General features: G+C 38.2%; 2 protein-coding genes across 4 annotated transcripts in view; one reads left to right on the top strand and one right to left on the bottom strand.

Moving 5' to 3' along the window:
• Positions 1-537: 537 nt before the first annotated feature.
• On the bottom strand, positions 538-10,256 carry borcs8 (BLOC-1 related complex subunit 8). Of its 3 annotated transcripts, none has more exons than XM_014034149.1 (6): positions 10,146-10,256; positions 9,838-9,950; positions 8,284-8,348; positions 8,088-8,195; positions 5,206-5,297; positions 538-1,838 (listed from the first exon to the last, which is right to left on the bottom strand). In XM_014034149.1, the coding sequence occupies exons 1-5, from the start codon at positions 10,180-10,182 to the stop codon at positions 5,228-5,230; spliced, it is 393 nt and encodes a 130-aa protein (XP_013889603.1). In that variant the 5' UTR covers positions 10,183-10,256; the 3' UTR covers positions 538-1,838; positions 5,206-5,227. The 3 variants fall into 3 exon arrangements, with proteins under 3 accessions (XP_013889603.1, XP_013889605.1, XP_013889604.1); XM_014034151.1 differs by lacking the exon at positions 10,146-10,256 and adding an exon at positions 10,040-10,139; XM_014034150.1 differs by lacking the exon at positions 5,206-5,297.
• rfxank (regulatory factor X-associated ankyrin-containing protein) overlaps positions 10,055-14,083 on the top strand; it is a 7,281-nt gene continuing 3,252 nt past the window's right edge. The window contains exons 1-9 of the mRNA XM_014034152.1: positions 10,055-10,110; positions 10,482-10,531; positions 10,618-10,722; positions 10,854-10,940; positions 11,026-11,091; positions 11,163-11,263; positions 11,370-11,495; positions 11,655-11,721; positions 11,801-11,881. Of these exons, the coding sequence (XP_013889606.1) occupies positions 10,100-10,110; positions 10,482-10,531; positions 10,618-10,722; positions 10,854-10,940; positions 11,026-11,091; positions 11,163-11,263; positions 11,370-11,495; positions 11,655-11,721; positions 11,801-11,881 (694 nt within the window). The 5' untranslated portion in view covers positions 10,055-10,099. The remainder of the gene's footprint in view (positions 10,111-10,481; positions 10,532-10,617; positions 10,723-10,853; positions 10,941-11,025; positions 11,092-11,162; positions 11,264-11,369; positions 11,496-11,654; positions 11,722-11,800; positions 11,882-14,083) is intronic.

Genomic DNA, 14,083 nt, shown 5'->3' with positions numbered 1-14,083 from the left:
TATATATACAGTACAACAAAATGATACTGAAGTATTCGTACAAGTATCTTATTATAAATTACTTTGGTACAAATTAAACTCGCCTTGAAAAGTATTATTGTGTAAAAGTTCGTGTCTGACATTTATTGTACTTAAGAATCAAAAGTCAATTTCTGATATAAAATGTGCAGGTATTTGAAGTAAAAGTATTGAGTAAAAGTGAGCAGTTAGAATTACCAAAATTACTTTATTGGGAGGTGACCTATCCCAAAAATATAAATAAATAAACATTTTTCTAAATGCTATAATGATTATAAAGCTGTATTAAAATATTATACAGTATATCTACTAGAAATAAAGTCTACTCAAATACAGATAAGCAAAATTTCTACTTATTTTTCCTGTTACTTTACACTCCTGCATGTTGCCAACAGTGTGAAACAAGGTATCAGCACAACTTCTAGCCTAAAATTTCAGGCAGCTGTTAGTAAGTGGTCACTTATGTGAGACAATAGTGATCGTTAAATATACAAATATGTTCAAGGCACACTCACAAACCATGGTTTAAAACTAGTTTATTGAGTCTGATTATTGGTAGCAAAAACATTCTGTTCAAAAGGAAGGAAATGCTAGCACTTCTATAGCTCCTCATTTCTGCTCTAACACAGTTGCCTCAGCTGAAATTTAAATTTAATTTGTTTCCATGTGCTCCTCCTTGCGTCCAMAGTCTTCTTTAGTTGATGGTGCAACAAAGTACAACCTTGTCCTAGATACTAAATTTAACTGTAAGTTTTTGGTGAAAAGAGCAGTTTCAGAAGCATAAAGAGAGCTTCTTAACCTCATGCTGCTGTGTTGTTGGTCAACCCCCAACCTCTCAACTCTTATGAATTCTATCTAAACAATGGTTTTCCTCTTATTATTCAACCAGTGCTTGGTGAATAATAGAGTGGCCCTCCAGCTGGCCTGTTCTCACGTCAGTATAAAAACATTCAATGGCGTACCCCAGGACCGCCCTAATGACGGAGGGGACATTCCATAAAACAGGAAATAATAATTAGTGTCACAAAATATTTACTAAATAAACAAATTACCTAAGAATATAATGCTTAGGATGACAATACTGAGATTATCACAAAGGAATGTTGCTAACTAAAGCCCCAATTAAGAATGAAGAAACATCGCTGAAGTGTAAACACAAACACTAATATCTTTCTTTCAACAGAGCTGACTGGTTTCATTTAGACAGCAGAGCTGTACGACATGTGGCTGTGGGTCTATTCTGCCTGGGGGTCTCCGTCTACTTGGCAGGTAAGAGAAAAAGAACAAAAAATTAGAAAACGGGAACATTTACTTGCGTTTTAAAAGTTGGACATTGCTGCATTTGTTACTGAATTGGACATAAGGACAGCTTTGCCATCATCCACCTGTGACAAACTCGTAAAAACCTGAAAACTAGAGTCTGAAACTCCTGTTGGAGCTGTGGAGTCACAGCAGCAGAGGCAAAACAGGGCTTCTGCGTTCCCTTCTGATCCAGCCTGCCGCTCCAAGAGAACAATGCACTCTTTGAGTGGCCATGACTTAAGTGTTTTTAATGCTGAACCTGGCAGTGCTGGTGCGTCCTGTTTCGCTGATTGGCTTGTGCTGTGGGGTGGTGTTTGGATGGGGGGGTGACTGGAGTCAGTCATTTCATTGAGATTAGAGGAGTCACCCCCTTTGACCCCACGCCAGCAGTTGAAAGAGAAAACGAGGAAGACCCTGCAGAGGCAACACCACCAATGCAAGACAGGAAGTGGCCTCACATCCCAGAGCTGTACCTTTCCCCTCCTTCCTTCAGCATGCCTGGGTCCATAGTCCTTTTCCTGTAAACAGGACAACATGAATGAGTAAAAGCAGCACTGAACATGTGTTGTCACTAAAAAAATAACTTGTAACATTTACTTGATGAAATCATTGTAACAATTTGCACTACAACTTCACAAGTAGAGATCTCTGCAGCACATAGGTAGTTTCTTGTTGTGTGGGCCGAGTTTGTCCTAACTGTGATTGGCAGAGTTTGTGATGTGGGCGGGGCTTGTAATAAACATGATTGACAGAATTCTTGAAGTGGGCGGTGTTTGTCCTTAACTTGATTGGTGGAGTTGGCGTGGGMGGAATTTGTCCTAACCGTGATTGGCGGAGTTTGGAAAATAGGTGGAGGTTGGGTGTGGGCGGAGCTTGGTAAAACCGTTACTGTCTAAATGACTTGTCTTATGGGGCAACTTAAAAGAGGAAGTAATGATAATAATAAAAATTATTGTTATTGTGTGTAAATATGATTTGTTGACCATCTATGTACAGTTTAAAACGGAACAATGTCTCAAATAAAAATTACATCATTTATTGACTTCAAATTTCATGCAGTAAGCACCTTCCTGTCCCAAGTTATGACTAATATTAATTCATATAGAGATGTTTTTACAGGCTGGTTAGGGCTGTTTTGACCAAGCCGAATTGTTACATGTCCCTCCACATGTAAAGCATTCAAATTTCATGCAGCTAGCACGTTCCAGTCTCGAGTTATGATTAAAATTAATATTTACATTTTAAAAATATAGGCGATTCTTGGCCGTTTCGACCAAGCTACTCCCAGCTTCTTCAAACCCCACCCAAAATAGTCTTGAACAAACTACACCCACTCAACAAGAAACTCCTACTTAATGACTGCAGAGACCTCTTCTCACTTTTCAAGTAAATTGTACTGCTGTAATATCAGGTACAATTTACTTGTCAGTATTAAGTAAAATGTACTTAACATCACAATTAACAGTCATGAATTTACTAATTGTTACTCAGTTAGAGGTCATATTTATGTCAATAAATCAGGGAAAGTAAATAAAATATTGTCATATTGCATATGCAACATTTGCAGAGAATTTTCTCACTGAGGGACTATAAAAATTTTTAAAGTTAAGGAGCATAATATGCTTTAAATTCTTCTTTTTCACATTTAAACCATTCAGTTGGGTTTTATATAAAGTGGAACTGTAATGCTTTGGTCTGAATTCCTCCTTATTGTAACTCCACAAGCAGAGAATGAAGACCACAAAACTGTAGTTGGTAAATCCAGACCTTACATAGCAAGTCTATTTACAAAATAAATAAAACAGAATGAGCTGAAAAATATGACCCAAACAGAACATAAAGTTATCTTTGCAATGCCAGGAGAGACTAAATTAAACTTTTCTGTGCTACTAGAGACAAGTTCACAACAAAAATATTTATTGGCTAAAGAGAGTGGATTTTGCCTGATATGTCACCTTTACTTAAATAAATTATATGTGACAATATTTTATTTCCTTTACATAATTTATTAACATAAATGACATATAATAAAAAATAACTGAGTAACAATTTATCAGTAAATTCATTACTGTTAATTGTTAAGGTAAGTACGATTGAGTACTGAAAAGTAAATCCTATCTCATATTACAGTAGTAAAATTTACTTGAAAAGCACTGGTGCAACAATTACTTTTTTCCATGTTCTTTAAAAGGGGCAATATTATGTGTTTCTCAGGCATATATTTAAATACTATACCATAATAAAGTATCCATGTCACCTTTAGTTATTATTAAAATGCTGTTTTTATGTTTAAATAGAAAATAAACGTATCTTCTCATCACTTCCTCTTCTAAACGCCTTGAAATTGGCCGCTGTCTCTTTAAGAACCACCTTCCCCTTCTGTCCTGCCCATTTCAGCGCAGGGAGGTTCGCGCGTGCACTATGATGCAGTTTACTTGGCATTTGAAAATGCATTTCCTCAAAGGTATTTTGAATCTGAAAAGAGCTTCACTGAGTGAGAGAAGTAGCCAAATGTTGAGCGCAGCAGACAGTTTCAGTTTCACTTTCAGTTTCACTCGTTTGCTTTACTGCTGAGAGCCTGCAGGAGTCATGGGCGGGGTGTGTGGGGTCGGGGATGGGGAGGTGTGCTCCGTGATGAGGAAGTTCGGCTTAAAGACATGTCCCAGAGGCGTTTCTGGTCCCCACCTGTCGTTTTGCTCCTCAGCATGGCTTCCTAAAAACGCTGCAGGATTTCTCAAACATGCATGAATGAGTCAAAGCAAGGCTTTGGGCATGTTTTTTATGAGTATAACTTTATAACATGATATAAAACTCAAAAAAGTTGATTTTACATGATATTGCCCCTTTAATAATTCTTTACATTCATAATACTGTTTGGTGGTAGTTAGTAAAATTATAGACTTGTACAGGTAAATCATCTTTTTTTTTTGTTTGTTTTTTTTCTGTCTCGGCAGCACTGTCCATCTTCATGCTGCTGATATTTGAAATGGAGACAGGTATTGCCAGCGCTTGTGTTCTCTCCTCTGGAGTCCTAATCCTGCTGGTGGCTGTGATACACTCCCTGGTCAAAACTTGTCAAACAGCTAAGTTCTATAAAAGCGACAGGGTCAACACGCTCTATCAAAACGACCACAGAAGCAGCAGCAGCGCGCCCATCTCTCGGCCCTGCGAACTAAGAGTCGGCGTGGACAAGCCGCGGATCCACCGCAGCCAGTCCCACCTCCAGCCTCCCATCTCCTACAGCCCGTGTGGCAACCTGAGGCAAAGAGAACAGCAGCAGTACGCCCCCGCCGGAGGGTCCCTGGGTCACCCCGCTGATAAAGACGGTTACAGCGGTGCTGGGAGCGGTCCTCGAATGCACAGGACACTGTCCACTGAATCAGGCCTACTGCAAGCCCAGGTTCAACCCTGGAACGGGGTCAACAATGAAATGAGGAGCGTTCTCGCCCGAAAAGCAGGGATTTCAGCAAAAGACTCAACTCTTGTGTGACACGTAAAGAGCTGAGCTTAAAGTAAAGCGTGATCAAAGAACTGATGACCGTTAACTGTTGCTCGTGTGAAATCCCACTGCGCATGTAGAACTTTTAGATAGTACACGCAAGTTTGTCCTGAAAACAACACAGCATTGATGTAAACGAAAACTACATTTTACAAATGCAGAGTATCTTTTGTCTTTTATTACTGAGTGAATGCAGATGYGATGTTTTTTTGTATAGAAAATGATTCCTCATACACCATACAAATTTTGAACAAATGAAATAAAAAATACTTTGAATATTTAAAGTATAACATTAAAACCTTTGTAAAAAGATTTGTCTTAAAAAGGTAAGTAAATTCCATTTTCACCTTTTTTTATTTATTCCAATGTCTAGAGGAGCTACTAACCTTGGAAACATCTGTCCACAGATCATGAGGAAGGGGGTGGAGCATGTGGAGAGGGGATAGGGGGGCTGGGTGATGGGGTCACATCATGTGATCTGCATGCAGGTGATATGATGAAAATAAATCATATACAAATAAATATGAAAGATAAAACAAACAAACAAAAAAAAGACTTCTTTATTGGGCTGTTTCCTCTTCAGGGGTCTCCACAGCAAGTTGTCCTCTTCTACCTCACACTGTCCTCACTCCGTCTACCTCCATGTCCTCCCTAACTGTTTCCATATGTCTCCTCTTTGTTGTTTTCCTGGCAGCTGCACCTCTAACATCCTTCTACCAATATACCCACTGTCCCTCTGAAAATGTCCAAACCAATATACCCACTGTCCCTCTGAAAATGTCCAAACCAATATACCCACTGTCCCTCTGGACATGTCCAATATACCCACTGTCCCTCCTCTGGACATGTCCAATATACCCACTGTCCCACTGGACATGCCCAAACCCTCTCAGTCTGATCTCTACTTTTATCTCTATTCCACCTGTGCTGTACCTCTGATGATCACATTCCTAATCTTCTTCATCCTTGTCTCTCCCAAGGAGAACCTCCTCATCCTCAGTTCTGAGTTGTCTCCTGTCTTTTTGTCCACGTCTCTGTCTCCAAACCATACAACACACCTGGTCTCGCTGAGCCTCTTACAAATCTTTCCTTTGACCTTTCCTGCCATCCTTTTATCACAAATTACTCCTGAAACTTTCCTCCATCCCACTTGGATTCTGTTCTTTACCACACTCCCTGTTTTCCTGGACAGTGGACCGTCCGTCCTTGAAGTCCTGCACCTCTGTGACCTCTGCTCCTTGTAGCATCACTGTTCCACCTTGCCTCCCTCTCAACAACAAAAATAACAGAAAATATAAGATAAAGAATAAAATCTATGATATATATTAATATTTTGCAGTTGCAATGGAAAACAACTAGCATTAAATGAAAAAAAGTAAAACACACAAAAATAAATACAATTTATTAAGCTGCAAATAAATATATGAAATTAGTAGAAAAGCAGCTGAAGCATGCTGAAAAAAGGCTAAAAGTAGCTAAACCTTGCAAAAAAGAAGCTAAAATTAGCACAAGGAAGTTACAAAAACCAGAATCAGAACAAAAATGTGTAAAGTGCAGCAAAGAAAAAGTCATAGCACCCATGCCATAAATGAGATGAATGTTTTGATATATGAAATGTTGAAATAGCACAGAAATAATGGAATGAGACGTGTGCCGATCACTACAGTTCGAGAGCTTAATCAGCCCTCGACCGCTGACCTCATCAAATATGAGATCTGTGCACAAATACTGTTTTCTTGAGTCTCATCTGTCCAACATCTACAATTGTAGGGAAAAACAAACTAAAAAATAGTCCTGATGCATTTTGGCATACCGCAGACAATGGGCCTCATGCAAGAACCGTTCGTACGCACAGATTTTTTCTTAAATCGTGCGTACGAGTGATTTAGGAGAATTTGTGGCATTCACCAATGTTTTCGTATTCTAAGATTTTTTTCAGATACGAACAAAATTCASGAGTGGTCCAGACCTGTCGTATATTTTACGARCAGTCAGTCTGCTGATATCCAGACGGGTTTTCCTCCCTAATAACTTTATATTTCGTTAGTTTGAAGATATTTTGAGTTGAAAATAAATCACACTCCATAATTATGTTGACAATAAGTTATTCTGCTTGAATTAGAGTTATAATTTTAAATGTAATAATTTAGACTAACAATATAAACTGTCCGTCTGGCCGGCTTACCCGCTATCAGGTGCGGCAGGTGGGGGCAGCAGGAGACCCCGCTCTCCGCAGCGACACTTTCCAGCTCATCCTGGGGGACTCTGAGACATTCCCAGACCAGAGGGGGTACATAATCCCTCCAGTGAGTCCTGGGTTTTCTCCAAAGTGCCAGASTTATTTTGAAAACATTTTAAAATGCTTATTTCAAACCCGCATCTGAGACCACCGCAGCGCGGGGGGGCACAGCGCTGCGCAGCGCTGCGGCTTCTGAATAAATGAAAATGATTTAACACAGTTGTTTATACTTTTAGCAGCTCTTTTTATCCCACAGCTGAGCTGCTAAAAATGACAGATTTTCTTTTCTGGATCTCTGACAGACAGACTTCAATCTCTGAACTCGTAAAGTTTTTCTTTTTAGTTTTCGCTGTAATTTTCATGAATGAATGAACACTTCCTGATATCTGAGGCAGGAAACATAGCCTTATATGGTGTTTTTGGGGTGGTAATTATGCTAATCTCCTCTCACGTGCACGAGCAGCTGGATAGAACAGGTGGAATTTACGCAGCTCATTTACGCACTTTTCCTGAAGATAGAAGAGTTTGTTGAATCTGACGTGGCATGTTCGTACGAACCCTTTGTACGAACAAAAGTAAGAGAAATTTAGGATAAGAATACGAACATGTTCTTGCATGAGGCCCATTGTTCCAACTGTGAACAGTGTTTCTCATTCTGCAATGATTAACTTGAAATAGTTTATTCAATCAACTTGATGGACTGCAGGAAATATTACTTTAGGATCACTGTTGATGATTTTCCATCTTGGCTTTAAGTTAATCCTCATCAGAAATGAACAAATCCTCAGTTTTTATAGAGATGCAAACACCTGCTAGTGATCAGCTGATCAAGTACAAGTCCAGCTAAGACTCTCTCTTCATTTCCACAAAAACAGTAAAGGTGGATATTTTTATCACTTTAAACAAACATGTTGATCATCTGTGTTTCTATTTACTTGGTAATGTTATATTTTATTGTATAATGATACATAAACTACTGAAAATATATATTTTTCTTTTTCACTTGTCTTCTTTATTCCATCCTCCTACCTGCGACCTTGAGAGTTACTAATCTGTTCCTTCATGCTGATGGCTCGACGAAGAAGGCCGTCAATGTTTTTGAAATACAAACTGCTGTTTGTCATGCTCTTCACAGCGCTGCAGAAAACAAACACCCATCCAAGCATTAGTTGCAAGGGGAAAAAAAAGGCAGGTGGGGTTATATGAACACTGTGCATCACCTCACCTGCATGCATACTCCACAGAGTAGATAGCTCCTTGACTCTGTTCCTCCCAGCTCTGCATGTCTGTCTGTGGTAGGTTTGAAAATAAACAAGAATCAGATCATAAAATCTGCTTAGAGAGACCATAAAAGGACCCCCCCGCCCCAACCAATGTTTAAAATTGAGGCCAAGTTTAATGAACCTCACCAGTTAAGATTTTTTTAACCAAGTCAAATACCACAGCTCTGAGCTAAATGTTGTCACTGAGAAACAAAGGCATGAATGCACAGTCACTTTGTTTGTGGAAGACATTTTTTAACACATATATTGAGCAAAAGGAGTTACAGTGAAACATACAAGTTATTCAGTGTTGAATTTCACCTGACAGATCAGAAAGTTCAAGTCCCGTAGAAATGTCACATATTATATTTAGCTGAAACTTTAAAAAAAAAAAAACTAACAACATTGGGATAAAATCATCTTGTCATATTCAACATTTGTTGCCTTGACTCATTTCTTCATTCTGCTTTTTATCTCAGGTGGGAGGGATGGGTAGACAACAGGCATGAAAGACATGACAGAAGTCCTGAGATACAGACTCAAAAGAACCTGTTGTAAAGCAATTTGATAAAAGCATTGATAAATTTTATTTTATTCTATTCTTTTATTTACACAAAATTATCATTGAAGATCATCATCATCAGTCATTGAAGATTGAAGCAGTCACAGCCATCTGAACAATCAAGCTAAAAAAAGCAAAAGATTGAAAATAAAAGTTTATGTTTAGGGTTATGGGGAGTCAAGTGTAAAATAAAGTTTTAATAAATGCCATTAACACATTTTTATTTTAGCTCACTTTGAGTCTAAATTCCTGATTTTAAAACATCCACTAACATTTTGTTTTATAGCTCACTCGTTTACATTTTACTAACTGGTAAATTTCAATGCTTAGTAATATATGTAAATATTAAATCCTAAATCTAAATGTAAATATGAATGCAAAAGGAAAAGTTAAATCTTAAATGTTGTGGCTAAATGTTGAAGTTTATGCATTTTGGAATGGAACACTGTCTTTCTTGTTAGATATTTAATGTTTAAATTCTAAATGTGTTCATTGAAAACAATAAGGATGGTATCTGTGGTCCAGCACTTTAAAGTGCAGCTCAGACATCAGCTGCAACTGCAAGTTTGATGTCTTTGCAGGGAAGGATTAGCAGTGTTAGCAGTGTTGATTTTGTCTCAGGATGATGACATCATAACAAAATGGCAAAGGCTGTGTTCCATTCCGAAATACTTAATGTCAACATTTAATGTTTACTTTTTACATTTAGACTTAGGATTTAACATTTACATACATTATTTACCATTTAAATTTAACAGTTTGTAAAAAAAGTAATAATCTTAAAATGTAAAGGCAGTGCACTTATTGAAAATGTGTGAGTGACATTCTGTAATATTTTATATTTTACATTTGGCACCCCATCTAGGATTACTGGAACGTGACACAGTTAATTGTGTGTCCATTGTGTGTTGTATACAGCGATAAAAATCAAACGGCAGGTGAGCAGGATGATCACCTTGTGTTGCACCAGTTCAGGCAGAGACCTCCGGACGTGCTCCTGCAGTCTGTACAGTGCTACGGACGGTTCGTTAGCCAAAACGTACATACTCTCTGTGAATTTGTCACTCACTGTAGAGACGAAGAAGCACAGAGAAGAGTATAAAAATAACAAAACCGTGTTATGGAAAATGAAAAGATTTCTACAGCTTGAAACTTACAAGTAAATATCATTAGCTTAGCCGCTAGCATGAASCAGGCGCTAGTTATGCAGCGTTAAAATGTTATGGAGGTAAGTTGTTTTCAGATTTATTTGCTGGTGTTTACCTCGTCGAACCTTTAATTGCATCTCCTGATCCTCCATGGCGCAGGCTGTTTTTCCTTCTAGTCACCTGATTTTTGTTTTACTTCCGTATTATTATTATTGTACGTCGGTGTCACACGATAAGATTTCCGGACAGAAACATTGACGACAACAAACAGTTCTTCCTTGAAGGAAAAAAAAGTGCCCGATGAGCTACACAGGCTCTCGATACGAGCGCAATTTATTTTTGTTGCTTTTGTTGAAATAATGAGTTTGTTTGTGGTAAATAACGAGTGTTGTGGGCCGTAGTTTCGTTTAGGAAAGCATGACAATTCATCGCGTGTCCTGACCTGAAACAGTTTACTTTCAGTTTTCCAAAAAGGAAACGCGGCTGTGAGGCTGGATGGGGGTGAGTGGAAATATAATTATTTGCTTTATAATAGACGTATTTATTTTTTTGTCAACGCTTTCTTCACATTTATCGTTTCAYTGCAGCTGTTATGGAGAGCAGAGGTGATGAAGAGGAATCAAACGACCAACATAATCAGTCATCAGGCGCTGCTGARTGTTCCTCTAATTCAAGACCTGAAAACTTCAGTGGTACTGTTTCCTTTTCTTTACATGTTTATTACCTGTTTATGTGTAACACTTAATGTGATAGTCTTGGAGTGATAAGGCAGTAAATGTCTTTTTTGACACATTAGTTTCCTCTGAATAAACTCTGGTTGTAGATGAAGATGATCTGTTGAAACATGCCACCACTCTCACCAACAAGCAACGAGGGAACGAGGTTACAGTACGACCWGCGACATTAGATGGCGAGTATCCTGCTGGTTTCTGCATATGTCTTACATTTCTGTACGTCTGGATGAATAAAAAAAATGTTTTTATTTTCTCCAACAGCCCTGTCYATACACCAGCTGGCAGCTCAGGGGGATGTATCACAAGTGGCTACACACCTGAATAAAGGTTAGTGATCAAGTTCAGGATTTTTGTRTTTAAGTTTAGAAACGCCCACAGCGTCTCGTTTTCTCGTGCAGACAGTTCGCTGCTCAGCAGACAGGATGAGCGAGGCTTTACGCCGCTCATGTGGGCAGCAGCGTTTGGAGAGAAAACAGTGGTGGACTTCCTCTTGGAAAAGGTGAGCATAAAAACAACAACAACAACAACAAAAAAGATGTGTGTGTGTGTAATTAAAAGCAAGTTACCCCAGTCTTACTGAAGTGCGTGTGAAATCTGTTTTAAAGGGTGCAGATCCCAAAACAATTGCAAGGGAGCGAGAGAGTGCCCTGACACTGGCCAGCTCTGGGGGGTTCGTGGACATTGTTGAGACTCTGCTCAGACACGGAGTCGACATCAACACCTACGACTGGGTACAGACTTTACACCAAACATACTGTAAGGTTTATTACCCTAACTGAAAGATTTAAATGTGAAAAAAGGAGGATTTAAAAGCACATGTCCTCCTTAACGCTAAAGTCTAACATTTACTTGAGTTAAACTCAAGTTTCAATGTTTTTTTTTTTACATAGAACGGTGGAACTCCTCTTCTTTATGCTGTACGAGGTAACCACATCAAATGTGTAGAGGCACTACTAGGTATGTAGGAAATGTATTATTYATGGGAAGTGCAAACAAATTCAGATGCTTTCTTTCTAACTCTCCTGCTCTCTTTCAGCCAAAGGAGCAGACATAACCATCGAGTCCGACTCTGGGTACAGCCCGATGGCCTTAGCTGTTGCACTTGGACACAAAAAGAGTATGTGGAATGGATGCATGACACGCAGTCCTGGGCCCGTATTTATCAAACTTCTTAGAGCGGAATTTTAAACTTAAGTGCTGAAAATTTCTTAAATTCCCTCCAACTCTCAAACTTAAGTGTAAATGCCAGTTATCAAAATTCTTAAGTCTAAGAATCGCTCTTACTCTCCCAGATATTCAAGACAGCACATGGTTACCTCTAGGGCAGGGGTGTCCAAACATTTTGTCACGTGCGCCAAAATCATACAGTCAGAAAGACTTGAGGGCCAAAAATATTTTTCCTTTACCTGCTCAACAATAAAATAAGTATTGAATACTTTAATTAAACAAATAGTCAGATTTATTGCTGGAAATGGATGTCTAAATTAATCAARATTAATTAATTCCCTTATTGAAAGAAAATTTGCTATTTTCTAGGTTTCAAATGGGTGAAAAAATAAACCAATTTAGTCAATTCTGATCAATAAAATCAGAATTTAGGTCACTCTTTCGTTGAAAATGTTTGCTGTATTCAGACGAATTTAAAAGGGATCCATGATTAGTTGTAACATTAGACTTTATTTGATAAACATATATTTTAACTGCAAAATAAAGACTGTAAAAATACTGTAGGCTGTTTAGTTTAGTAAATTTAAAACAATATATTTTAACATGGACGGAGCCATTTTATTTACACGCAAAGCATTCTGGGTAAATGATGACGTGAATAGGTCCTCAGTGTGAGCGAGCTATTTCCACCCTGAAGGTTAATCTTGGACAATATCTGATGATCGACTCTTTTAAATGAAACCAGAGAGCGTTGACAGAGAGGAGAAGGTAGAAATGACTCAGCCTGTAACTGAAAATATGGATGGAGGACAACAGAGCTGCTTCATGGAAGAAGAACCTCAGCTTAGCCTGTTAGCCTTTGTGCTATATTGCCTTATATGTATTTAGCCCCACCTAAGAAAAATAAATTAAATTAAAAGAAAGAAAGAAAGAAAGAAAAATTACGATGGGATTGAACTTCTTAATATATGAACAGTCACGCCATACAATGATGGAGCATGCACCTGCCGGGGTGGGGATTGCCTCTGACCAAGCTGTTAATAATGGAGCAGGGTTGTGTGTGTGTGTGTTTATGTGTGTGTGTGTGAAGCTGGTGTTGGAAAAGAGGAGGGAGCAGCTCAACACTACTTCAGGCTTTGAGACATAAAAAAAAACTTCAAAGCTGCTGAGTGTTAGATTAAAAAACTGAGTTTTTCGTCTGTATTCATGATGTAAATGAGGACATTTTATGTAATTTACAGATGATCAGTACAAGGTGACATTAGTGTGTTAAAAGTGAACTTATCTTAGGATTTTCGCAGTCTTATCTTGACATTTCGCTGACAATATTCTTGAACATAAAATCCGAGGCAGTGATTGATCCATGCTGGTGTTTCTCCTAACGACRTCATCCAGGATCAGCTTTGAGGCACAGCCAGGTGTCGCAAATCAGCTCTAAGACTGACACTTAAGAATCACTCCTACACTTCGCTTAAAGTAAGACTGAGACGCTTGATAACTGACTTTTACTCTCAGCTTTTAACTAAGAATTTGTTTTACACTTAAGTCCACTCTTAGTAGCGTTCTTAAGAGGAATTCTAAGAAGTTTGATAAATACGGGCCCTGCACACTTTGTTTTAAGTGAGACTGAGATGCTTGAAAACTGATGTTTACTCTCAGCTTTTAGCAATGATTTTTTTTTTACACGTTAGTCCATTCTTAACAGAATTCTTGAGAAGAATTCAGTTTGATAAATACGGGCCCAGATTAGAAGGGGTCTTTTTTGCAATTTRGCTGTTTTATAAAACAATGAATTCAGATGTGAGGTATAATTTTTGCCCAGTTTGAAKCACTCCACCTTTTCACTTTGAACCTTTTTTGTTGTTAATCTGTAAAATCTGAACTTTGTCCTAAGAAATTCAAGATTATTTTATTAAACTTATATATTTTTATTACACCTGATCACACTCCAAAATGAAATAATTGGTTAACTGCTTTTTAAAAATATGGTTACTGAAAGGACCCATATGGGGCACAAAGTGTTAAATAAAATGTTAAAAATGTCACTCGCACATCATTATTTAGTTCACTTTGATAGYAAAATCCTAGCGAGAAGTTTCCACTAATATTTTTATTATTTAGCTCACTGTTCTTTCTGGTGTGAAAATGTTGA

Source organism: Austrofundulus limnaeus, unplaced genomic scaffold (assembly GCF_001266775.1).
Source record: "Austrofundulus limnaeus strain Quisiro unplaced genomic scaffold, Austrofundulus_limnaeus-1.0 Scaffold1991, whole genome shotgun sequence".
Lineage (NCBI taxonomy): Eukaryota > Metazoa > Chordata > Actinopteri > Cyprinodontiformes > Rivulidae > Austrofundulus > Austrofundulus limnaeus.
This window is presented reverse-complemented; position numbering and strand designations above follow the sequence as displayed.